The 26,273-nt window shown below is 40.4% G+C and overlaps 1 protein-coding gene across 2 annotated transcripts in view; it reads right to left on the reverse strand.

The window, feature by feature from the left end:
- Positions 1-5,709: 5,709 nt before the first annotated feature.
- LOC139371199 (protein FAM107B-like) overlaps positions 5,710-26,273 on the reverse strand; it is a 56,292-nt gene continuing 35,728 nt past the window's right edge. For both annotated transcript variants that reach the window (XM_071111384.1, XM_071111385.1), the window contains 3 exons: positions 18,587-18,815; positions 8,195-8,357; positions 5,710-8,087 (listed from right to left, as the gene is read on the reverse strand). In XM_071111384.1, coding sequence (XP_070967485.1) covers positions 7,974-8,087; positions 8,195-8,357; positions 18,587-18,815 — 506 coding nt within the window. In that variant the 3' untranslated portion in view covers positions 5,710-7,973. The remainder of the gene's footprint in view (positions 8,088-8,194; positions 8,358-18,586; positions 18,816-26,273) is intronic.

Raw genomic sequence — 26,273 nt, forward strand, 5'->3', positions numbered from 1 at the left:
TGCTAGAAGCGTCACTACAGACCCTGGTTCGATTCCAGGCTATATCACAACTGGCCGTGATTGGGAGTCCCATAGGGCGCCACACAATTGGCCCAGCATTGTTAGGGTTTGGCTGGGATAGGCCGTTGATGTAAATAAGAATTTGTTCTTAACTGACTTGCCTAATTAAATAAAGGTTACATAAAAATAAATGTATTATCCACAAATTAATACATACTATACCAAATGTAACATATTACGCTCATTTGTGTCTCCTTGATTTTACCTGAGTCCAGGTTGCAGTGTTTATGGCCAATATAGTTACAGAGATAAACATCTATTTTTCAGGAGAGACCCAGTTAGCCGAAACAGATTTGATTAGTTCTAGCTTTAACTAAGCCATTCTAAAAGGAGGAACACCATAGCATGATGGTCTCAAGTGCAGTATTTTGTAATTTGAGTAATACTATGATATAGAGTGACCCATATGTACTGTCTATACTTCAATGTGTGTCTGCCAGCCTGAACTCAAGAAGTCGGCCTCCACTAGCTCCTCAGCCTCACTGTCCTCCGTACTGTAGCGTGCAGGGAAACACCCTGCAGCACACTTTTCTCTCACTGGTCTCAGGAAGTCAGCAGCTGTGTATTTCCTCAGCAGAGCTAACAAAAAACAAAACACAGTACACAGTATAAACTCAGCAAAAAAATAAACGTCCTCTCACTGTCAACTGCGTTTATTTTCAGCAAACTTAACGTGTGTAAATATTTGTATGAACATAACAAGATTCAACAACTGAGACATAAAGTGAACAAGTTCCGCAGACATGTGACTAACAGAAAGGGAATAATGTGTCCCTGAACAAAGAGGGGGTCAAAAGTAACAGTTAGTATCTGATGTGGCCACCAGCGGCATTAAGTACTGCAGTGCATCTCCTCCTCATAGACTGCACCAGATTTCCCCGTTCTTGCTGTGAGATGTTACCCCACTCTTCCACCAAGGCACCTGCAAATTCCCGGACATTTCTGGGGGGTCCTAGCACTCACCCTCTGATCCAACAGGTTCCAGATGTGCTCAATGGGATTGAGATTCAGGCTCGTCCCTGGCTATGGCAGAACACTGACATTTCTGTCTTGCAGGAAATCACGCACAGAACGAGCAGTATGGCTGGTGGCATTGTCATGCTGGAGGGTCATGTCAGGATGAGCCTGCAGGAAGGGTACCACATGAGGAAGGAGGATGTCTTCCCTGTAACGCACAGAGTTGAGATTGCCTGCAATGACAACAAGCTCAGTCTGATGCTATGACATACCGCCCCAGACCATGACGGACCCTCCACCTCCAAATCGATCCTGCTCTAGAGTACAGGCCTTGGTGTAACGCTCATTCCTTCGACGATAAACGTGAATCCGACCATCACCCCTGGTGAGACAAAACCGCAACCCATCAGTGAAGAGCACTTTTTGCCAGTCATGTCTGGTCCAGCGATGGTGGGATTGTGCCCATAGGCGACGTTGTTGCCGGTGATGTCTGGTGAGGACCTGCCTTACATCAGGCCCACAAGCCCTCAGTCCAGCCTCTTTCAGCCTATTGCTGACATTCTGAGCACTGTGCGTTCCTGGTGTAACTCGGGCAGTTGTTGTTGCCATCCTGGAACTGTCTCGCAGGTGTGATGTTTGGATGTACCAATCCTGTACCGATCCTGTGGTCTGCCACTGTGAGGACAATCAGCTGTCCGTCCTGTCTCCCTGTATGGTTCATTAAACAAGAATGGAAAACAGTGTTTAAACGCTTTACAATAAAGATCTGTGAAGTTATTTGGATTTTTACAAATTATCTTTGAAAGACAGGGTCCTGAAAAAGGGCCGTTTCTTTTTTTGCTGAGTTTATGCAGGAATAATGTCTTAAGTTACTTAACTATCAAATGTATTATCCGATGACAACAAATAACAAGTCCACTATTGATAGTGATAGAACTAAGTAAAATAGTATTCGATTATACTCCACAGCTTTTTTCAGAAGTCTCTCTGGCAAACTCCAAGCAGCCTTTTACTGAGGAGTGGCTTCTGTCTGGCCACACTATCATAAATGCCTGATTGGTGGAGTTCTGCAGAGATGGTTGTCCTTCTTTGAAGGTTCTCCCATCTCCACAGAGTGAGCTTTGGGTTCTTAATTACCTCCCTGACCAAGGCCCTTCTCCCCTGATTGCTCAGTTTGGCCAGCTTCAGGAAGAGTCTTGGGGGTTCCAAACTTCTTCCATCTAAAAATGGAGGCCACTGTGTTCTTGGGGACCTTCAATACTGCATCCTTTTCTTTGGTACCCTTCCCCAGATCTGTGCCTCGACACAATCCTGTCTCGGAGCTCTATGGACAATTCCTTCGACTTCATGGCTTGGTTTTGCTCTAACATGCACTGTCAACTGTGGGACCTTATATAGACAGGTGTGTGCCTTTCCAAAGCATGTCCAATCAATTTAATTGACCACAGGTGGACTCCAATCAAGTTGTAAAAACCTCTCGTGGATCAATGGAAACAGCATGCACCTGAGTTCAATTTTCGAGTCTCATAGCAAAGAGTCTGAATTCTTATGTAAATAAGGTATTTTTTTTATATACATTTGCAAACATTTCTGTTTTCACTTTGTCATCATGGGGTATTGTGTGTAGATGGATGAGGAAATTGTTTTATTTATCAATTTTAGAATAATGCTGTAACGTAACAAAATGTGGAAAAAGTCAAGAGGTCTGAATACTTTCCGAATGCACTATGTAGTATACATTGTCCAACAAAATGCTTACTTGCAGGTTCCTTCTCGACAATGCATCAACATTAAGACATAAACAAATATACGAATATGAACATAATGTAAATGGCAGTAGAATAAAATACAAATGTTAACATAAGTATAATACAGGAAGGCACTATTTATATTCCAATATTTACATGTGTATTGGGGAAGGGGGAATGGGGGGGCAAGTGTATAAATTGAGCAGTATAATAAGAGTCTGGTAGGATCAGTTGTGATGTGTGTGTAGTATGAATCTATGCTGAGTGTACAAAGCATTAAGATCACCTCCTCTTTCTATGACATAGACTGACCAGGGGAATCCAGGTGAAAGCTATGATCCCTTATTGATGTCACTTGTTAAATCCACTTCAATGTAGACGAATGGCAGGAGACAGGTTAATGAATGATTTTTAAGCCTTGAGACAATTGAGACATTGATTGTGTATGTGTGCTATTCAGAGGGTGAATGGGCAATGGGGGGGTGCAACTCAATATTAGGAATTGGTTTGTTACCTGTTACCAGTTCAGAATTCCAGCCTTGACACTGCTACTCATGTATCATTTTCTGGTTTGTAACATTATATAGGAAGTGGAATGAGTGCACTGTGTTCAGGTTGTTTGGCAAAAGAGACAGCTCCCTGGCTCTCCCTAAATGGACCCAATGGGGATGCTAAACTCAATACGCTGTTGCAAACTCACTGATGATGCATACTGATGGAACGTTGTTCGTTAAAACTTTCTAGAACTTTGTGTGTTAATCTCCTGTTCAACATCATCAAATCAAATTTTATTTGTCACATACACATGGTTAGCAGATGTTAATGCGAGGGTAGCGAAATGCTTGTGCTTCTAGTTCCGACAATGCAGTAATAACCAACGAGTAATCTAGCTAACAATTCCAAAACTACTACCTTATACACACAAGTGTAAAGGGATAAAGAATATGTACATAAAGATATATGAATGTGTGATGGTACAGAGCGGCATAGGCAAGATGCAGTAGATGGTATCGGGTACAGTATATACATATGAGATGAGTATGTAAACAAAGTGGCATAGTTTAAAGTGGCTAGTGATACATGTATTACATAAAGATGCAGTAGATGATATAGAGTACAGTATATACGTATACATATGAGATAAATAATGTAGGGTATGTAAACATTATATTAAGTAGCATTGTTTAAAGTTGCTAGTGATATATTTTACATCAATTCCCATCAATTCCCATTATTAAAGTGGCTGGAGTTGAGTCAGTGTGTTGGCAGCAGCCACTCAATGTTAGTGGTGGCTGTTTAACAGTCTGATGGCCTTGAGATAGAAGCTGTTTTTCAGTCTCTCGGTCCCAGCTTTGATGCACCTGTACTGACCTCGTCTTCTGGATGATAGCGGGTGAACAGGCAGTGGCTCGGGTGGTTGTTGTCCTTGATGATCTTTATGGCCTTCCTGTGACATCGGGTGGTGTAGGTGTCCTGGAGGGCAGGTAGTTTGCTCCCGGTGATGCGTTGTGCAGACCGCACTACCCTCTGGAGAGCCTTACTGTTGCGGGCGGAGCAGTTGCCGTACCAGGCGGTGATACAGCCCGACAGGACGCTCTAGATTGTGCATCTGTAGAAGTTTGTGAGTGCTTTTGGTGACAAGCCGAAAATCATTCAATCATTCAATAAACAATCAATGAGTCTAGACGGGTTTTTCTATTATTATTGATTTATTTTGACTTAGATAATAATTAGCCCCTTAATTAACATAAATGAAATCTTAATGTATTTTTATATTTTTACTACATTACATTTTAAAAATTATTGTGTTGCCTTGTGTTACCTACTGTATATTTTAATGACAATTCAAGCTTTCCAGAAAGTATTTTTTTTTTATTAGTAATAATTTACTTTAAACAAAACACATTTTTCTATAATAGCACCATTGGCAGTATCTTCAGACTATTATATTACATCCAGCAGGAACAGTAACACCAGTGACAAATCTGCAGAAAATATATAATATCTAAGATGACGGCCACAGTTGTTCAAACCACAGTCCTTAAATTGTAAATAAATGTCTTAATCATGTGATTTGATAAATTAGTTTAATCAAATTTCCTGTTCCCTTTAGTATAAACTGTGTAACACCTGTGACACATCTTAATGCTTCTCATGGAATTACCAAATTAATAATCAAGTTGCTAACATATGAAGAGAGAGTGCAGACTCACCATGTGCTTTTCATAACAGCCCCACCTCCAATGAACCTTTGACCCAGGAATTAGTTGGAAAGGATGTTATTTTTTTTTTAAATGGCTGTTTTTATAATGGGTGTAACACCAGTGGCATGAATTTGAGGGACAACTATTCCCTGTAAATTATTTACAATATTTAGTTGATCTTTTAGTTTTTCAGGTAATCTACTAAATAACTGTAATACTTTCCTTTGTATTATGACATAAAACAATATATTTTAACTCAATAATATGTCACTAAACCACGACTCATGACCCTAGGGACAAGCCATTTTCATGATACTGACCGTGTTCTACGACAGGGTTTACCAAACTCTGTCCTGGGGCCACACCTGGGTGTACGTTTTGGTTTTTGCCCTATCACTACAGAGCTGATTCAAATAACCAAAGAATGATCAAGCTTGGATTATTTTAATCATCTGTGTAGTGCTGGGGCAAAAACCAAAACAAACGTACACCCAGGCGGGGCCCAGGACCGAGCTTGGGAAACCCTGTTCTACGATGTATACAATAATGTTTTGCAATGTAACTGTCTTACATATGTTTTATTGACAATAATACACTAAAATTAAAACAAAAATACATATTTTGTGTTATTATCTGACCTTTTTAAGTGATTTTCCAGGTGGTTAAGGCGGGCGACAGGAAAGCCACTATTTTTGTGGAATGATCCAGACATTATCAGACCAAATGAAAGGTCACAGTGCAACTATCAATGCAGTGTTTGTCCTTTATTTATTTTCTTAGAAAGGAATACAATTTTGTCCAGCTCTTTGTACCTCTCTTCTCAAACATGTACCATAGTAATTTGAAGTACAAACCTTTGTTATTCATAACAATCATTCTGTCACTGTAAAAGCTATTGAAATATTCATACATTAATATATTCATGCTTATATGCAATGAAGAGACTGAAAAGGAAATGAGAGAATGTATTCATGTTTATAACATGTACAGTTTTGTAATATTAAACATCTTAAGTGGCTTCAGGAGTCAGTAAAGGCAGATATTTCATACAAGTATAACAATATTTGGTGCAAAAAACACCAAAATACAAATGGCCATCTATATGCAATCAGGATAAAAACATATTAAAGACATTTAAAAAATGACATGCATAATTGATTGGTAAAATAAATGTTCAGATACATAATTTCAATGTTCTAAAGTGCCTTATGGAAATAAGATTCAAATGATTGCATTTTATTTTGTATCGCTACATAATACTATTTAAAAAGCGCTGTGATACAATTACAAATGTGAGAATATCTACCTGGTCTCAGACCTTAAGCACAAAACATAAATATCCCTTTTCAAAACATGTATATGTTACAAAAAAATGGTGAAATAGGGTTAGAGAAAAATCTTTAATATAACGTCTGCCATTTAGCAGATGCTTTTATACAATCTCACACACACATACATTTGTACGTATGGGTGGTCTCAGGAATTAAACTGCCCTGGCGTTACAAGCGCCATGCTCTACCAACTGAGCTACAAAGTACCGCCATATCTGTCAGTCTCTTGTGTCTTCAACATGCATTCACACAACCACTCACACTCACCTACATACTGTACAAATACTCTTATCTGATTCCTCAGATCATGTGGTTTGATAGTATACCGTTGGTATAAGCGATACACGCACCACCATTTCATAAAGATAGCGTTCCTTGGTTTGAACTTTTTGATTAGGATGACATGCAGCTAGAGGTAGGAAGGCACTGTTAGAGATAGGTGCTTTCTCAGTGAGAGATTTCACATTGAGACATGTGACCTTGATTTGCAGATACATAAATGCCATTAGTAGGAGGAACATTTGATTGTTTACTGTTATTAACAATCTGTACTGATTGTGTGTGCAGGTACAGTGTGCTTCTTATACGGTAACCTAGAGAATTACTATTTGATATACACAGCCTAAGATGAAAAGTAACCACTGCTTTGTGACACACTTGAGAAAAACAACCAACTTTGGCTTTGTCTCTTAACATCTTACTTGTCCTTGTTTCTAGTCATTGCAGTACGGAACACTACATCCACTAGTGAATAGCTTCTCCCCTCTTCTTCAGCCTGGTCTTATAGACTAGAAGTAACATAGTAAACGTAAATTTGACACTTGTATGATATGTTATGTTTGGTATGGTTACATAAGACAGAAGGTTACTTAAGGTAAAAGCAAAAGTAGGGTGATTGGTCGGGATGCATGAGTAGGCCTATAACACGAATGTCTAGCAACCCAAAGGTTGTGTATTCAAATCTCATCACGGGCAACATTTAGCATTTTAGCTAATTAACAACTTTGCAGCTATTTACTACCTTTTAGCTACTTTGCAACTACTTAGCATGTTAGCTAACCCTTCCCCTAACCCAAACCCTTTAACCTAACTCCTATCCTTAACCCCCAACCCTAACCGTTAGCTTAGTTAACGCTAGCCACTTAGCTAACGTTAGCGAGAACAAATTGGAATTCGTATCATATTCGTATCATATCATATGTTCAGCAAATTCTTAACATATTGTACAAATTCATCCACAAACTAATTCATACCATACGAAATGAAACATATCATACTATTTGGCGTGTCCCGGAATTACGTTTACTATGTTACGTCTACCCCCGAGTCCAGGTTGTCCTTTTTGACCCTAACACTCACTCTCATGTCAGTTACTCTGGATTGAGATATCACAGATACAGTTTGAACTATCCCTGTAACAGTAGCCTATTGCAGAGTCAACCTTCCTTCTCTGTCTCTCCCGCTGTGTCTCTGCTCTGAGTGGGTTAGTGAAGGCATTGTGTCATGGCTTGCCGACCAGTCCTTGTAGGTAGAAGTTCCTTGCTGTTGTCTTGAGTTGTGCAGTCAGAGCAACACAACACAGCTGTTCTGTGTCCACTCACGCGCATAATACACACAAGTGTACAAACTCTAGAAGATTCCAACTCAACGGTATACTTGGACCGTTTTGTCCCTTACACCTCTTTCTCTCCATTATTGTGAAAGGACGTCCGTCTCAAGTTCTCCTTGACCTTGACAAACTCTGGGGCTCTCACGGTCTCCTCTTTTTTTCCCTGCTCCTTCTCCAGCTGAATCAGAAACAAAAGGGAGTTTATTCAATCAATTTCGATTAGATTAAATTGTAAAAAGCTCTATAGCAATATAATTGTATTGACCAATTGATGATCTCTCTTACCTCTTCTAGCTTCTCCTTCCTCTTGAGGAGCTCTTGTTCCAGAGGGGAGATCTTCTTTCTGGCGTCATCTTCCTCCTTCCTCTGCTTGATGATCTGTTCCCTCTTCCTGGCCTCCAAGACACGCTGCAGCTCCGGCTTAGACTCCATCCCAACACCGCCACTCCTGAGAGACCGAGAGAGAAGGTATTTACTAAGGTCATCTGCATTTTAATTTAACTTCAGTGTTTTCCTCTTGTCTCCAGCAGAGGGAACTCTAATCATGCTAAATTCTATGTTCTGATTTTGCTCTCTCAAACAATATCCTTTCCTCACCCAAAGCAGTGGTGTGTGGGTAAAATCACTGGGGGAAAAAAGCCATATTATAACCTATGTGTAGTGATAATTGTGTTGGTTGCTGTATCGTGTTAGTTAATATTGCTTGACAACCTGATATACAGTTGAAATCGGAAGTTTACATATACCTTAGCCAAATACATGTAAACTCAGTTTTTCACAATTCCTGACATTTAATCCTAGTAAAAATCCCCTGTTTTAGGTAAATTAGATCACCACTTTATTTTAAGAATGTGAAAAGTCAGAAAAATAGTAGAGAGAATGATTTATTTCAGCTTTTATTTCTTTCATCACATTCCCAGTGGGTCAGAAGTTTACATACACTCAATTAGTATTTGGTAGCAATGCCTTTAAATTGTTTAACTTGGGTCAAACATTTTGGGTAGCCATCCACAAGTTTCCCACAATAATTTGGGTGAATTTTCTATGGGATTGAGGTCAGGGCTTTGTGATGGCCACTCCAATACCTTGACTTTGTTGTCCTTAAGCCATTTTTCCACAACTTTGGAAGTATGTTTGGGGTCATTGTCCATTTGGAAGACGCATTTGCGACCAAGCTTTAACTTCCTGACCGATGTCTTGAGATGTTGCTTCAATATATCCACATAATTTTCCTTCCTCATGAAGCCATCTATTTTGTGAAGTGCACCAGTCCCTACTGCAGCAAAGCACCCCCACAACATGATGCTGCCACCCCCGTGCTTCACAGTTGGGATGGTGTTCTTCGGCTTGCAAGCCTCCCCCAGTTCTATTTTTGTTTCATCAGACCAGAGGACATTTCTCCAAAAAGTACGATCTTTGTCCCCATGTGCAGTTGCAAACCTTAGTCTGGCTTTTTTATGGCGGTTTTGGAACAGTGGCTTCTTTCTTGCTGAGCGGCCTTTCAGGTCATGTCGATATAGGACTAGTTTTACTGTAGATACTTTTGTACCTGTTTCCCCCAGCATCTTCACAAGGTCCTTTGCTGTTGTTCTGGGATTTATTTGCACTTTTCGCACCAAAGTACGTTCATCTCTAGGAGACCGAATGCATCTCCTTCCTGAGCGGTATGACAGCTGCGTGGTCCCATGGTGTTTATACTTGCGTACTATTGTTTGTACAGATGAACGTGGTACCTTCAGGCGTTTGGAAATTGCTCCCAAGGATGAACCAGACTTGTGAAGGTCTACAATTTTTTTCTGAGGTCTTGGCTGATTTCTTTCATTTTTCTCATCATGTCAAGCAAATAGGCCTTGAAATACATCCACAGGTACACCTCCAATTGAATCAAATTATGTCAATTAGCCTATCAGAAGCTTCTAAAGCCATGACATCATTTTATGGAGTTTTCTAAGCTCTTTAAAGGCACAGTCAACTTAGTGTATGTAAACTTCTGACCCACTGGAATTGTGATAGTGAATTGTAAGTTAAATAATCTGTCTGTAAACAATTGTTGGAAAAATTACTTGTGTCATGCACAAAGTAGATGCCCTACCCGACTTGCCAAAACTGTAGTTTGTTAACTTCTTATGGTATAGGGGAAGCTTGCGTCCCACTTGACCAAAAGCCAGGGAAAATGCAGAGCGTCAAATTCAAATAAAATGATATAAAAATCAAACTTTCACACATATACAGTAAGATACTAAATTAAAGCTACACTCATTGTGAATCCAGCCAACATGTCAGATTTTAAAAAGGCTTTTCGCTGAAAGCATAAGAAGCTATTATCTGATGATAGCACAACAGTAAACAAAGAGGGTAGCATATTGCAACCCTTCAGGCACTACATAAAACGCCGAAATAAGATATAAAACATGCCTTACCTTTGACGAGCTTCTTTTGTTGGCACTCCAATATGTCCCATAAACGTCACAATTGGTCCTTTTGTTCGATTAATTCCGTCCATATATATCCAAAATGTCCATTTATTTGGCGCGTTTGATCCAGCTTCCAAATGTTTATTTATTTTTCTTTTATTTAATTAGGCAAGTCAGTTAAGAACAAATTCTTATTTTCAATGATGGCCTAGGAACAGTGGGTTAACTGACTGTTCAGGGGCAGAACGACATATTTGTACCTTGTCAGCTTGGGGATTTGAACTTGCAACCTTCCGGTTACTAGTCCAACGCTCTAACCAGCTACCCTGCCTAGTTGCGCAACGTCACTACAAAATATTTCAAATGTTCTCTATAAACTTTGCCAAAACATTTCAAACTACTTTTGTAATACAACTTTAGGTATTTTTAAACGTTAATAATCGATCAAATTGAAGACAGGTCTATCTGTGTTCAATACAGGAAGACAACAAACCAAGCTACTTTTCAAGTTTTGCGCAGCAAAACACTCTCAACAGTGTTACGCAGTTCCTAGATGGCCGTACTTCTTCATTGCTCAAAGGAATAACCTCAACCAAATTCCAAAAACTGGTGACATCCAGTGGAAGCGGTAGGAACTGAAAACAAGTTCCTAAGAAATATCGTTTCCCAATGAGAAATCACTGAACAGACAGAGACCTCAAAAACAAAAAATCTGAACGGTTAGTCTTCAGGGTTTTGCCTGCTACATAAGTTCCGTTATACTCACAGATATGATTCAAACAGTTTTAGAAACGTCAGAGTGTGTTCTATCCAAATATACTAATAATATGCATATCTTATATTCTTGGCATGAGTAGCAGGAGGTTGAAATTGGGCACGCTATTTATCCAAAAGTGAAAATGCTGCCCCCTATAGCTTAAGAAGTTAACAAGAATTTTGTGGAGTGGTTGAAAAACTAGTTTTAATGACTCCAACATATGTGTATGTTAACTCCCGACTTCAACTGTATAGGCCTATGGCTGAGACAATAAGAAGACACAGTGAGCAGAATAAATTCAACATCTGTCCGGTGAAGTCTACAAACAGTTACGTGACATACAGCATGGTTGAGCACGTTAATATTTCTGACATTTTCAGACCACTAAATAACTATTGATTTAGAACCACAGAGTTACCACAAGTTGCAAAGAAAACAGGAGCTGCCGCCACTCTTTCAGCACCATTACAACGTTTCAACATCATCTAATCACCTATGCTTAGTCTAATACAGTTACAACTAAAAGATACCAATAACGATTTACTCCAATCAACGTAAGCTAAATATGATGTGGCTGTCCATGTTACTGATTTCTGTGTGTGTGTGTGTGTGTGTGTGTGTGTGTGTGTGTGTGTGTGTGTGTGTGTGTGTGTGCGCAAAGAAAAAACATGTTGACTCAGCCTACTTGTAGAGAAACACCAACACCATCCTCCTCTTTTATGTTCCCTAAAGGGCAGTGGTGGAAAAAGTATCCAATTGTTATACTTAAGTAAAAGTAAAGATATCTTAATAGAAAATGACTCAAGTAAAAGTGACCCAGTAAAATACTACTTGAGTAAAAGTCTAAAAGTATCTGGTTTTAAATATACTTAAGTATCAAAAGTAAATGTAATTGCTAAAATCAGTGTCACAAGTCAAAGTAAAAGTATAAATCATTACAAATTCCTTATTAAGCAAACCAGATAGCCAGGGGAACACCCCAACACTCAGACATCATTTACAAACTAAGCATTTGTGTTTAGTGAGTACGCCATATCAGAGGCAATACGAATGACCAGGGATGTTCTCTTGATTAGTTCCATGAATTTGACCATTTTCCTGTCCTGCCAAGCATTGAAAATGTAACGAGTACTTTTGGGTGTCAGGGAAAAGGAATGGAGTTAAAGTACATTATTTTATTTCGAAATGTAGTGAAGTAATAGTAAAAATGGTCAAAAATATAAATATTAAAGTAAAGTACAAATACCCCAAAAAACTACTTAAGTGGTACTTTAAAGTATTTTAACTTAATTAAGTACTTTACACCACTGCTAAATGGTCTATAACTCGGTCACACAGTATATACTTTTAGTTTTTGTTTTCTTATGCTTGCTCGCTAGCCTAACTGCCTTTCATGGGCAACGATGCGCCAGCCCAGCTAGGTAACATTAGCCTAGTACATCTAACCACATGTTGCACTTCCATCCTCTCTGGCCAGGGGCACAATGTATGAATTAATGGTTTGATCAGAATCTGCGTTATAAATCACATGTAGATGCTACTATGGAGAATTAGGTAAAACCACAAGTCCAAATCCCTATATATATTCCTGTCTAATTTAAGAAAAGGCCGATTTTAGCTAGCTAGCTAGCCACCTGAGGACAGCAACACAACGAGACGCAACAATTCAAGTTTTTTTCTGTCAATGACATTTGGCTTCAGATGTAATGTGATTGGTGTGAAGCCAAATCCAAACTGGCTTCCCTTTTTTTTGGTGTGCTAGGACTATTCACAGCTGAGCTCACTCAGTTTAGCTCAACACTGATTGGCTATATTTGATATATTTTGTTATCAAGGGAGGCCAAATGCTTGCTGACAACAGTGTCATACCCTTTTTGACCTGACGGCGTCAGCTAGATGGGCTACACATACTGAGACAGAGAGGGCACTGTTTTGTTAGTTCGGATGCTTTCTCCGGTGAGATACTGTATATTCAGCCTCTTGCGATTTGAAGGACATTTATCAAACTCAGAGAGATCAAAAAAATTATTGTGTATGTTTTTTAAAATATTTTTGGGGAAACCTGGCTCCCCTTGACATCCATAAATACACACCACTGCTTACCCATTGATTTTTTTTCAGGATTCAATTATATTAATATGACAAAAATATAATGCAAAAGGATTATGTTGCATTTTAGCAAATAACAATTGCATAGAAGTAAAGCTTATTTCCCTGCTCATAAATGCTCCTGTAGTCCTAACAAGGGCTACGGGACTTGTGATCCACAGACCGGTGTTTGTCTCTGAATCTCTATGGTGATGCCAGATGAATTAGGATCCTGTTTTCTTATTCGACAGAAAAAGGCAGCAGGAAGCACACCGTTGAGGTTTGGTGGTGGGACCCTTGTTTTGTTTTATCCGAAAGGAAGAAAACCATCTTTCTCAATTGTTAATCAACTTTGAGTTTATTCAATCACAGCATATGGCCTCTAAAACTCATCAAGAATTCATTCAATATCTCCCCCCAATATCTCACATCAGACCTCTTCAGAGTGAAATGCCATTATACTCAGGATAAGATAGAAAGTGTTGAGCTCTCTTTGTAACCCTCCTCTCACCTCTCCTCTTTGAGACTGCTAATTCAATTCATGTAGTGCCTTTGGCCCCCTTAGGGAGGTGCAGTCACCATATTTTTTGTTTGGTAGAGAGAGGGAGGGCTGCTATTGAGGTGTGATTAGTGTTTTTGTTAATTTTGTCTCTGCTCATCAAATAAGTCAGAGCGGTGTACACACACACACACACACACACACACACACACACACACACACACACACACACACACACACACACACACACACACACACACACACACACACACACACACACACACACACGCATACATACATTATAGCAGTAGCCTGTGTACTGTAGATAGTTTATGAAAGAAACACACTACCAAAACATCTGTAGAAGGTAGAGTTTGATCGCCAAGCACAGGACAAGAATAGCACAGTGAAAGGGCTGATATTTGAGTCCACTATATGACTTTCTGGTCGCTGTCATCCATAGGCCTATTCATAACATACTCTGGGACTTCTGACTCCTCTATACCTTCTCACTGCTCTAAAATCAATAGACAGTCCTTTCTTACTACTCAGCATTGTAAACGGCATTGGCATTTGAAACAAATGTGTTTTTTCTGTGTTGTGGTCCATGCTTTTTTCCCTCTTTCATCTTACATCTACCACCTCAGACATCAATGCTCAATGACACAAAAAATACTTATCTAGAGTGAGAGAGTGAACGAGAGAGGTAGCGAAACAGCAATCAGAGAAAATGGAGACCACTCAGTAAGAGTGAGAAAGACTGTTCAAGTTGATGACCTGCACTCCCATCACAGTGGTGTGGCTGATCTCCCAGCGCTGTAAGGGCTCTCTCTCTGTCATGGTGCCCAACACAGATGGCCTGTTCTGGGCTTTGACTCTCATAGCCATACCCCTCTTAGCACTAGAAGCAGTGCCAACCCAAGCCCAGCAGATACATGTAGATGCTTAATTGAAAGCATGACACCCTGCCAGCTTACCTCTGAATGCGTGTGTGTAGGTTGTACAGTTTAAACTACGGTCCTATTCAATGTTGACTTAATGTCTATCAATATGCTCAATTTCATAAAAAGGTAAATGAATAACATTAATGAAAATTAATTTCACTATAATTTCAAGTACATGTGATGGTAGCAAAAGCTACGGACAACGAACACAATTGCATTTTATCGATGGAAATTTTAATGCACAGAGATACCGTGACGAGATCCTGAGGACCATTGCCGTGCCATTCATCCACCACCCTCTCCTCATGTTTGCACCGCCCCATGTCACAAGGATCAGTATACAATTCCTGGAAGCTGAAAATGTCCCAGTTCTTCCATGGCTTGCATACTTAGACATTTTACCCATTGAGCATGTTTGGAATGCTCTGGATCGATGTGCATGACAGCGTGTTCCAGTTCCTGCCAATATCTAGCAACTTCGCACAGCCACTGAAGAGGAATGGGACAACATTCCACGGGACAACATTCCACAGGCCACAATCAACAGCCTGATCAAATCTTTTCGAAAGAGATGTGTTGCGCTGCATGAGGCAAATGGTTTTCACACCAGCTACTGACTGCTTTTCTGATCCATGCCCCTTTTTTAAGGTATCTGTGACCAGCATATCTGTATTCCCAGTCATGTGAAATCCATAGATTAGGGCCTAATTTATTTAAAATCTCTGATTTACTTACATGAAGTGTAACTGAGTAAAATCTTAGAAATTGTTTCAAGTTGCGTTTATATTTTTCTTTAGTTTATTTGAGAAATATTTATCTTTCTCCAAAAATATATAATATTACAAAGGCGAAGGTAATAAAGTGAAACTTACCTCTGATCGCATCTGGCTAAGAACCTACGAACAAAAATCTCCTCAATAGTGAAGACGTGCACTTCACTTCAAGAGCCGTGGTTGAGATACGGGGTTTGACAGACAACTTTGAAAGCCAATGGACTATTTTGAATGGTCAAGGTGTTGTGAAACGTTCATAAAGACATAAAGGGGAACCAATGGTATCGATTCATGTAAAAAATAATATTAATGTAAATCACAAAATTTGAAGTTACAAGGTTTTCATCCGGCAGCGACTATATCATAATATAAATCTATATAACTGAAGTGATATGGTAAAATGCAACGAACGGAGTAAAAAGTAAGTTACTTCCTTCAGAAATGACTTGAGTAAGAGTGCAAGTGCAGCCCACAGAGAGTAACTAGAAAAGTATTAGATCCTCCAAGAATGTACTTAAGTACATGTAACCACCTCTGGCTAGCAGCTAGCAGTAAAGCTGGCTAGCAGTCCAATCGATCAAAACATTCTAAAGTAAGCACTACGTGATCAAGGGATACCACAGTGTGTAGTATAGTATTCTACAGTATACTAAAACATTCTATATTAAGCACTACACAATCGAGGGGGGTACTACAATGTGTAGTATAGGGATACTACAGTGTATATTATTCTCCAGTATACTACTAAATTATATAGTAAGCACCACACAATCGAGGGATACTACAGCGTGTAATAAAGTATTCTACAGTATACTACAAAATTCTAAAGTAAGCAGCACTACATGATCGAGGGATACTAGAGTGTGTAGTATAGTACACTACAGTATACTACAAAAGTCTGTAGTATGCACTACATGTTTGAGGGATACTACAGTGTGGAGTATAGGATTCTACGGTGTACTACAGTTTTACTACAGAATTCTATAGAATTCTAAATGAAGTACTATAGTATTCTATAGTAAACTGTAGTATTTGTTATGTGGGAAGATATTGGATACTGTAAATTAGACTTGAATGTTCTGCTATATTTATCTATTAACATTTATGTTTTATATTCTTCCCATTTCTCACACTAATTACACTCCAGGTTTTAGTGTACTGTGTCTTTCTCTCTGTCAGATCAATACTAGGATGTGGATATATTCGATAAGAGTCATATTACTAGAAGATAGACAGACAGCAGACATGACATGCATGTCCTTTTCTACCAGATTTGCTTCACAATGAATTATTTATTAGTAGACTAGTGGGTTATGACTGATTGGTCTGGCTCTTCTGTAGGATATTGTTATTATAACCTATTTAGCGCCTGACTGATTAACTGACCAATGCTACAGAGTAAACAAGTTCAGATACAGGTCAGACACACCACACAGATAAGTCGGGAAATTATCGTACTGTAGAGAGATTACAGAAAGGGAAGTTAAGAGTAGATAAGGGAGATATTTGTCTGCATTCCATATTCCTGGAAATTGGGATTCCGCGCAATGGCAATCTTTGACATTCTGTGGCATTCTAAGGCATTCTACAATGACATTTTTCTTGCGTATTGGAGAATATTAGGATTCATGTTTGTGATCACTGAAAACCATGATTATAAAGAGAAATCCGACTGCATAATGACACAAACAAGAAGAACACTAGCAGAATGTCATTTTTACTTCCAGAGCCTGGTTTTCTATGGGCCTACTCTTCAATGGCAGTGAAACAGCAGGGCTGGAGGGGCATAAACGGTCCTCTGTTGCCCACTCTCTTAAGGGTCTGAGTTCCCACTGTCACTTCATGGAGGGTTGGAGTACTGGAGCCATGGGGATTTGCCCAGATCCCAACAACTCAGTGATAGGGACAGGATCGTGGTGGGCTGTCACCTAGCAACAACTGGCTTCTAATGGGCCTGCTAATTAAAGAGATGTTGATCAAGAGAGACAGACGACAGGCTTCAAAGGAGAGAAAAAACTGCTGTTTGGGTAGTTGCTATTTGATATGCCATACACTGTCTGTGCAGTATTTATTTAGAATGGCATTTTTTTTCATATTCCTAGGGGTAAAAGAATAACAACTGAGTCTAGGATTGGTTAAAACTTTGGGTGTTAACACAAATATGAACTATATATGATCACTGGCTTGTTTTGCCATAGCTTAGCAGCAGTATAAAGTTGAACCACACTTTTCTGTTCACCCCACCACTATTGCAATCACAGCTGGACATGTGATGAACTTGCACATTTTTTCTAAATGCTGGCATGTTTTTCTTCATACCAAACTCCAAACAGAGCTGATTCTTTGTAGCCCATTTAAAATTCCTATTTGAGACATTTTAAATAGGGGGTGTTTTTCCCTTCCATCCCCCATACCCAAACCTGGCATGCTGAAAATATCCTGCTTCCTTAGTTTAAAGGGAGGCATCTGCTGCTTTGAACAGTCCTCTTACTTCCAGTGCTGCAATAGCTAGCTAAATATTTCTGGAACTTTTAAGTGTACTTACTAGCTTATGTTGTGAGTGGATGACCAATACCACTTTCAGAAAGCATTTTAGAGGGGCAGTGTAAGAGAGAGGGTAAATGGGAATGCTGCCTACGATCACACTTTGTTTAGATCATTATGACCCTTTTTAAACCTATCCTTTCTGTTTGTTATGTTGTTACAATACAGTACCTTTGGCTTATATAAATGAGAAGTTAGATTACACCTTTGTCATCTGACCTTTCATGACTAATGTTTATGTTTTAGAATGTACTTCTCCTTTTATGTAAATCCATACATGTTGAGGCATGTACAGTGATCACAGGAAATCCTGTATTTCTTTATTTACGTAATGCCATGATATGGGTATGTGCCTAAAATATCATATCATATGAATCTATAATTGGGAATTACGGTCGGAAATATCCACCATCTGTGATATAATATATATATGTAATATATATATATAATAAGTATATGTGACATTACAGAGGGCTTGGCTGAGAATTCTGAATGACTTGTCAGGTTGACTGTCTGTGTGCACACACAGATGCATAAACATGCAAACAAGCACAGTGTAAGTGTTGAAATCATACCAATAGCTAGATTGCTGGATAATAAGCTAAATCAGCTGTTAGTTTTAGATCTTGTATGGGACTCTGTTGGGTGGGAGTTGTACCGTTTCTGGCTCATGAGCAGCTCTCGGTGGAGCTCCTGGTGGCTCTTGGAGGCTTTCACTGGATTAAGGAGCTTTTTGGGCTTGATGAGATCATCATCTCCCTCCATGTAATCTGGCTGGGGGACATAGCCAGCCACGGGGGGCTGGTCCCTGAGAGGGTATTCCTGAGGTGGGTGGCTCCCATCCTGCCTGGGCTGCTGCTCCCACTGCAGGTCCGCATAGGCTGACGCTGAATGACAGAGAGGAGGAGAGAGGGTGGGACAGGAGAAATGGACAGAGAAAGACACCAGTGTTAGTGATTAAGAAACAAACAGTGGAAACGTATCCTAGAAATTGAGGCGTGACTGAAGGTAACAGGAAGGTGCCCATATCAGAGGTTCCAAAGTCCCATCATAGGGAAATCTCTGGATCCTGCTCATTTTCACACAGTAGCCGGGCAGCAGCTGAGCAAGGGCAGGTGAGCCGCCAGGCACTTGGCTCCGTTTGTGTTCTTTAGAGCTAGAGGAAATTCCATATCCCCTTTCCCCTCTCTGCTGTGGGTTGAGATGCTGACACACTAGGATACACCTTCTTTGCTCACTGTAAACCATACACGCAAGCAACCCCCTTTGGAAATGTCATGTTCACCGAACTTTAACTTTCTGTGTCAATTATTAGGTACTCCATAAAGGTGGGGCAACTACCACTGATTCCCTCAGTGACATCTGTGACGTGCATGGGATTTAGTCATTCCGCAGCACTCTCAATGGAAGTGATAGGATCATTCATAGAATGTTGGTTCCGTCGTTAGGATGTGAATGGTCCCATCAGAACATACATTCAAGCATAGACATGGTTTCATAATGTCTGTACCAAATGTCCCAGCCCATTGTATTTTCCCATTGTATTTTCCATATTTCAGTGGGTTTGTTCCATCAGAACAGACAGATTAAGAGGCACCTGATCTGTGCTAGAGTGTTTCTGGAGAGAGATCAGATGTCATACGCAAGCAGGCCAGCTCAGAACAATGACTCTTTCTCAAGTGCAACCAGATACATCTCTGCTACTTAATATTTCAGAAAAATGAAATGAGCTGTGGTTTTCTTGTCCCAGCTCTTCCCAATCAGTGCTAGTGACAGGTTGTTGATAGGCTGGAGCCAACAGGATATGATTTGGGCATTGGAAACAGTAACAAACACATCAACACATTTTAGATAATACAGGGAACTTTAAAAATACATCTGGTTCCTGTGTTGCATTAGCAAATACATGTAATTGAATTCAGGCCATTGCTTGAAATGCTAGTTGGGCCATTTTGTTTATCTGCCTCATTCTCATTCTGACAGAATGCCACTAACAGCAGATTGACAACTACAGTAAAATTATAGCTTTTTAGCCATGTACTGTGCAGTAACTTTCAATAACTCTGAAGGAACAACAGCAGAAACATGTGATCCAGGCTGTGTCATTTGTCTGAGGATTAATAGGGCATTAGGGAGAGCACAGGGAGAACACAATTCATAGAGAGGGAAAGATAGAAAGTAATAGAAAGAGAGAAAGCAATACAGAGGAGGAAATGAAAGAGAAAGTAATCAAAAGAAAGAGAGCAATACACAGAGAGCTGGAGATAACAGAAGTATTACAATGAAAGAGACAGGGGAACGGAGAGAGACAGAATAAAAAGGTCATAAAAGAAAGTGAGCAACAGAAAGGGAGGGACACATAGAAAGAAATATAACGGGAGAGAGAGAGAGAGAAAGAGAAGCCCAGGGTAATTGTTTTTTTTTATGAGCGCTGGTCCAGCAATGCAGACTCACTGTAATCACAGATGCCTTCTAATGCCTTGGAGGTAAATGGAGGGAGAGGTTTCTAAATCAGTAGCGATGTCTAAAGCAGCTTACTGTGCTGCAGCTCTCTGCTGGATCCCTACACAATCACTAATACTCATAGCCTCTCTATGGCTATACTGTAACACTTACAGGACATACTAATGAACATGCATGCTTAGAGTATGTATTGTACTGTTTGGGTGTACATTCACATCTGTATGTGTAACATATTGTGCTGGTCTTGTTTCTTGTGCATGCGTTTTGACCAGCAACAACAATCTGGTCTCAGAGAATTTCGTATTATTACATACGTAATTCCGGGACACTCTATTTAGTAAGATATGTTACATTTCGTATGGTATGTATTCATTTGTGTTTGTCGAAGACCCATTTCGTATGATATGTTACGAATTACAATTTTTATTATATGTTACGAATTTGCTGAATGTACAATATGTTACAAATTCTGGCTAACGTTAGCTAGGCTAGGGGTTAAGGTTAGGGTTAAGTTCAGGAGTTATGTTAGGGTTAGAAAAGGGTTAGCTAAAAAGGTTCAAATCAAATCAAATATTATTTGTCACGTGCGTATTCGTATTCGAATTGCTTACTTACAAACTGCCAGTCCTCAACTGGCAGCTTCATTAAATTGTACCCACAAAACACCAGTCTCAACATCAACAGTGAAGAGGCGACTCCGGGATGCTGGCCTTCTAGGCAGAGTTCCTCTGTCCAGTATCTGTGTTCTTTTGCCCATCTTAATATTTTCTTTTTATTGGCGAGTCTGAGATATGGCTTTTTCTTTGCAACTCTGCCAAGGCGGCCAGCATCCCAGAGTCGCCTCGTCACATGTTGACATTGAGACTGGTGTTTTGCGGGTACTATTTAATGAAGCTGCCAGTTGAGGACTGTTTCTCAAACTAGACAGTTGTGCACTGGGGCCTCCCACTCCTCTTTCTTTTCTGGTTAGAGACAGTTTGCGCTGTTCTGTGAAGGTAGTAGTACACAGCGTTGCACGAGATCTTCAGTTTCTTGGTAATTTTTCGCATGGAATAGCCTTAATTTCTCAGAACAAGAATAGACAAATGAGTTCCAGAAGAAAGTGCTTTGTTTCTGGACATTTTTAGCCTGTAATCGAACCCACAAATGCTGATGCTCCAGATACTTGACTCGTCTAAAGAAGGCCAGTTTTATTGCTTCTTTAATCAGGACAACAGTTTTCAGCTGTGCTAACATAATTGCAAAAGGGTTTTCTAATGATCAATTTGCCTTTTAAAATGATAAACTTGGCTTAGCTAACACAACGTGCCATTGGAACACAGGAGTGATGGTTGCTGATAACGGGCCTCTGTACGCCTATGTAGATATTCCATTAAAAAAATCAGCTGTTTCAAGCTACAATAGTCATTTATCAGTTGATACTGTTAGGTGACCTAAACTGGGACATGCTTAACACCCCGGCCGTCCTACAATCTAAGCTAGATGCCCTCAATCTCACACAAATTAAAACACTTCAGCGAGCAGGACTTTCTAATCGACCTGGCCCGGGTATCCTGGAAGGATATTGACCTCATCCCGTCAGTAGAGGATGCCTGGTTGCTCTTTAAAAGTGCTTTCCTCACCAACATAAATTAATAAGCATGCCCCATTCAAAAATCATAGAACTAAGAACAGATATAGCCCTTGGTTCACCCCAGACTTAACTGCCCTTGACCAGCACAAAAACATTCTGTGGCATTCTGCATTAGCATCGAATAGCCCCTGCGATATGCAACTTTTCAGGGAAGCCAGGAACCAATATACACAGTCAGTTAGGAAAGCTAAGGCTAGCTTTTTCAAACAGAAATTTGCATCCTGTAGCACTAATTCCAAAAAGTGTTGGTACACTGTAAAGTCTGTGGAGAATAAGAGCACCTAAGGATCCCTACAAATCAGCTGGGTTAGACAAACTGGACCCTGTCTTTCTAAAATTATCCGGCAAAACTGTTGAAACCCCTACTACTAGCCTGTTCAACCTCTCTTTCATATCGTCAGAGATCCCCGAAGATTGGAATGCTACCGCTGTCATCCCCCTCTTCAAACTGTTACAGACCTATATCCATCCTGCTCTGACTTTCAAAAATATTCTTAAGCCAAGTTAACAAACAGATCACAGACCATTTCGAATCCCACCGTACCTTCTCCACAATGCAATCTGGTTTCTGAGCTGGTCAAGGGTGCACCTCAGCCACGCTCAGGGTCCTAAATGATATCATTACCGCCTCGCCTGGTTCACCAACTACTTCTCAGATAGAGTTCAGTGTGTCAAATTGGAGGACATTTTGTCCGGACCTCTGGCAGTCTCTATGGGTGTGCCACAGGGTTCAATTCTCTGGCCGACTCTTTTCTCTCTATACTGTATATCAATGATGTTGCTCTTGCTGCTGGTGATTCTCTGATCCACCTCTACGCAGACGACACCATTCTGTATACTTCTGGCCCTTCTTTGGACACTGTGTTAACTAACCTCCTAACTAACTAAACTCCTAACTCTCCTTCCGTGGCCTCCAACTGCTCTTAAACGCGAATAAAAACTAAATGCATGCTATTCAACCGATCATTGCAGGCACCTGCCCGCCCAACCAGCATCACTACTCTGGATGGCTCTGACTTAGAATACGTGGACAACTACAAATACCTAGGTGTCTGGCTAGACTGTAAACTCTCCTTCCAGACTCACATTAAGCATCTCCAATCAAAAATTAAATCTAGAATCGGCTTCCTATTTCGCAACAAAGCTTCCTTCACTCATGCTGCCAAACATACCCTCGTAAAACTGACCATCCTACCGATCTTTGACTTCGGTGATGTCATCTATAAAATAGCCTCCAACACTACTGGATGTAGTCTATCACAGTGCCATCCGTTTTGTCACCAAAGCCCCATATACTACCCACCACTGCGACCTGTATGCTCTCGTTGGCTGGCCCTCGTTTCATACTCGTCGCCAAACCCACTGGCTACAGGTTATCTACAAGTCTCTGCTAGGTAAAGCCCCGCCCTATCTCAGCTCCCTTGTCACCATAGCAGCACCCACTCGTAGCACACACTCCAGCAGGTATATCTCACTGGTCACCCCCAAAGCCAATTCCTCCTTTGGTCATCTTTCCTTCCAGTTCTCTGCTGCCACTGACTGGAACGAACTGCAAAAATCCCTGAAGCCGGAGATTCCCATCTCCCTCACTAGCTTTAAGAACCAGCTGTCAGAGCAGCTCACAGATCACTGCACCTGTTCATAGCCCATATGTATATAGCCCATCTATCTACCTCATTCCCATACTGTATTTATTTATTTTGCTCCTTTTGCACCACAGTATCTCTTCTTAAAGATCCATCTGTTGCACATCTACCATTCCAGTGTTTAATTGCCATATTGTAATTACTTCGCCACCAAGGCCAATTTATTGCCTTATAACTCCCTTATTTGACCTTATTTGCTCTCACCGTATATAGACCTTGTTTTCTTTTTTTCTACTGTATTATTGACTGTATGTTTTGTTCATTCCATGTGTAACTCAAATCAAATCAAATTTTATTTGTCACATACACATGGTTAGCAGATGTTAATTAGGGGGAGTGATGAGCTCTACAGCAGAGTCTCACAACTCAATCGCTGGTTGAAAACTGTTTTCTGCCCCTCCCAAAAGATAGAATTTGTAGATAATTGGCCCTCTTTCTGGGACTCACCCACAAACAGGACCAAGCCTGACCTGCTGAGGAGTGACGGACTCCATCCTAGCTGGAGGGGTGCTCTCATTTTATCTACCAACATAGACAGGGCTCTAACTCCTCTAGCTCCACAATGAAATAGGGTGCAGGCCAGGCAGCAGGCTGTTAGCCAGCCTGCCAGCATAGTGGAGTCTGCCACTAGCACAGTCAGTGTAGTCAGCTCAGCTATCACCATTGAGACCGTGTCTGTGCCTCGACCTGGGTTGGGCAAAACTAAACATGGCGGTGTTCGCCTTAGCAATCTCACTAGGATAAAGACCACCTCCATTCCTGTCATTATTGAAAGAGATCATGATACCTCACATCTCAAAATAGGGCTACTTAATGTTAGATCCCTTACTTCAAAGGCAATTATAGTCAATGAACTAATCACTGATCATAATCTTGATGTGATTGGCCTGACTGAAACATGGCTTAAGCCTGATGAATTTACTGTGTTAAATGAGGCCTCACCTCCTGGCTACACTAGTGACCATATCCCCCGTGCATCCCGCAAAGGCGGAGGTGTTGCTAACATTTACGATAGCAAATTTCAATTTACAAAAAAAAAAATGACGTTTTCGTCTTTTGAGCTTCTAGTCATGAAATCTATGCAGCCTACTCAATCACTTTTTATAGCTACTGTTTACAGGCCTCCTGGGCCATATACAGTGTTCCTCACTGAGTTCCCTGAATTCCTATCGGACCTTGTAGTCATAGCGGATAATATTCTAATCTTTGGTGACTTTAATATTCACATGGAAAAGTCCACAGACCCACTCCAAAAGGCTTTCGGAGCCATCATCGACTCAGTGGGTTTTGTCCAACATGTCTCTGGACCCACTCACTGTCACAGTCATACGCTGGACCTAGTTTTGTCCCATGGAATAAATGTTGTGGATCTTAATGTTTTTCCTCATAATCCTGGACTATCGGACCACCATTTTATTACGTTTGCAATTGCAACAAATAATCTGCTCAGACCCCAACCAAGGATCATCAAAAGTCGTGCTATAAATTCACAGACAACACAAAGATTCCTTGATGTCCTTCCAGATTCCCTCTGTCTACCCAAGGACGCCAGAGGACAAAAATCAGTTAACCACCTAACTGAGGAACTCAACTTAACCTTGCGCAATACCCTTGATGCAGTTGCACCCCTAAAAACTAAAAACATTTCTCATAAGAAACTAGCTCCCTGGTACACAGAAAATACCCGAGCTCTGAAGCAAGCTTCCAGAAAATTGGAACGGAAATGGCGCCACACCAAACTGGAAGTCTTCCGACTAGCTTGGAAAGACAGTACTGTGCAGTACCGAAGAGCCCTTACTGCTGCTCGATCATCCTATTTTTCTAACTTAATTGAGGAAAATAAGAACAATCCGAAATTCCTTTTTGATACTGTCGCAAAGCTAACTAAAAAGCAGCATTCCCCAAGAGAGGATGACTTTCACTTTAGCAGTGATAAATTCATGAACTTCTTTGAGGAAAAGATTTTGATTATTAGAAAGCAAATTACGGACTCCTCCTTAAATCTGTGTATTCCTTCAAAGCTCAGTTGTCCTGAGTCTGCACAACTCTGCCAGGACCTAGGATCAAGAGAGACGCTCAAGTGTTTTAGTACTATATCTCTTGACACAATGATGAAAATAATCATGGCCTCTAAACCTTCAAGCTGCATACTGGACCCTATTCCAACTAAACTACTGAAAGAGCTGCTTCCTGTGCTTGGCCCTCCTATGTTGAACATAATAAACGGCTCTCTATCCACCGGATGTGTACCAAACTCACTAAAAGTGGCAGTAATAAAGCCTCTCTTGAAAAAGCCAAACCTTGACCCAGAAAATATAAAAAACTATCGGCCTATATCGAATCTTCCATTCCTCTCAAAAATTTTAGAAAAGGCTGTTGCGCAACAACTCACTGCCTTCCTGAAGACAAACAATGTATACGAAATGCTTCAGTCTGGTTTTAGACCCCATCATAGCACTGAGACGGCACTTGTGAAGGTGGTAAATGACATTTTAATGGCATCGGACCGAGGCTCTGCATCTGTCCTCGTGCTCCTAGACCTTAGTGCTGCTTTTGATACCATCGATCACCACATTCTTTTGGAGAGATTGGAAACCCAAATT

Source organism: Oncorhynchus clarkii, chromosome 17 (assembly GCF_045791955.1).
Source record: "Oncorhynchus clarkii lewisi isolate Uvic-CL-2024 chromosome 17, UVic_Ocla_1.0, whole genome shotgun sequence".
NCBI classification, from domain to species: Eukaryota; Metazoa; Chordata; class Actinopteri; order Salmoniformes; family Salmonidae; genus Oncorhynchus; species Oncorhynchus clarkii.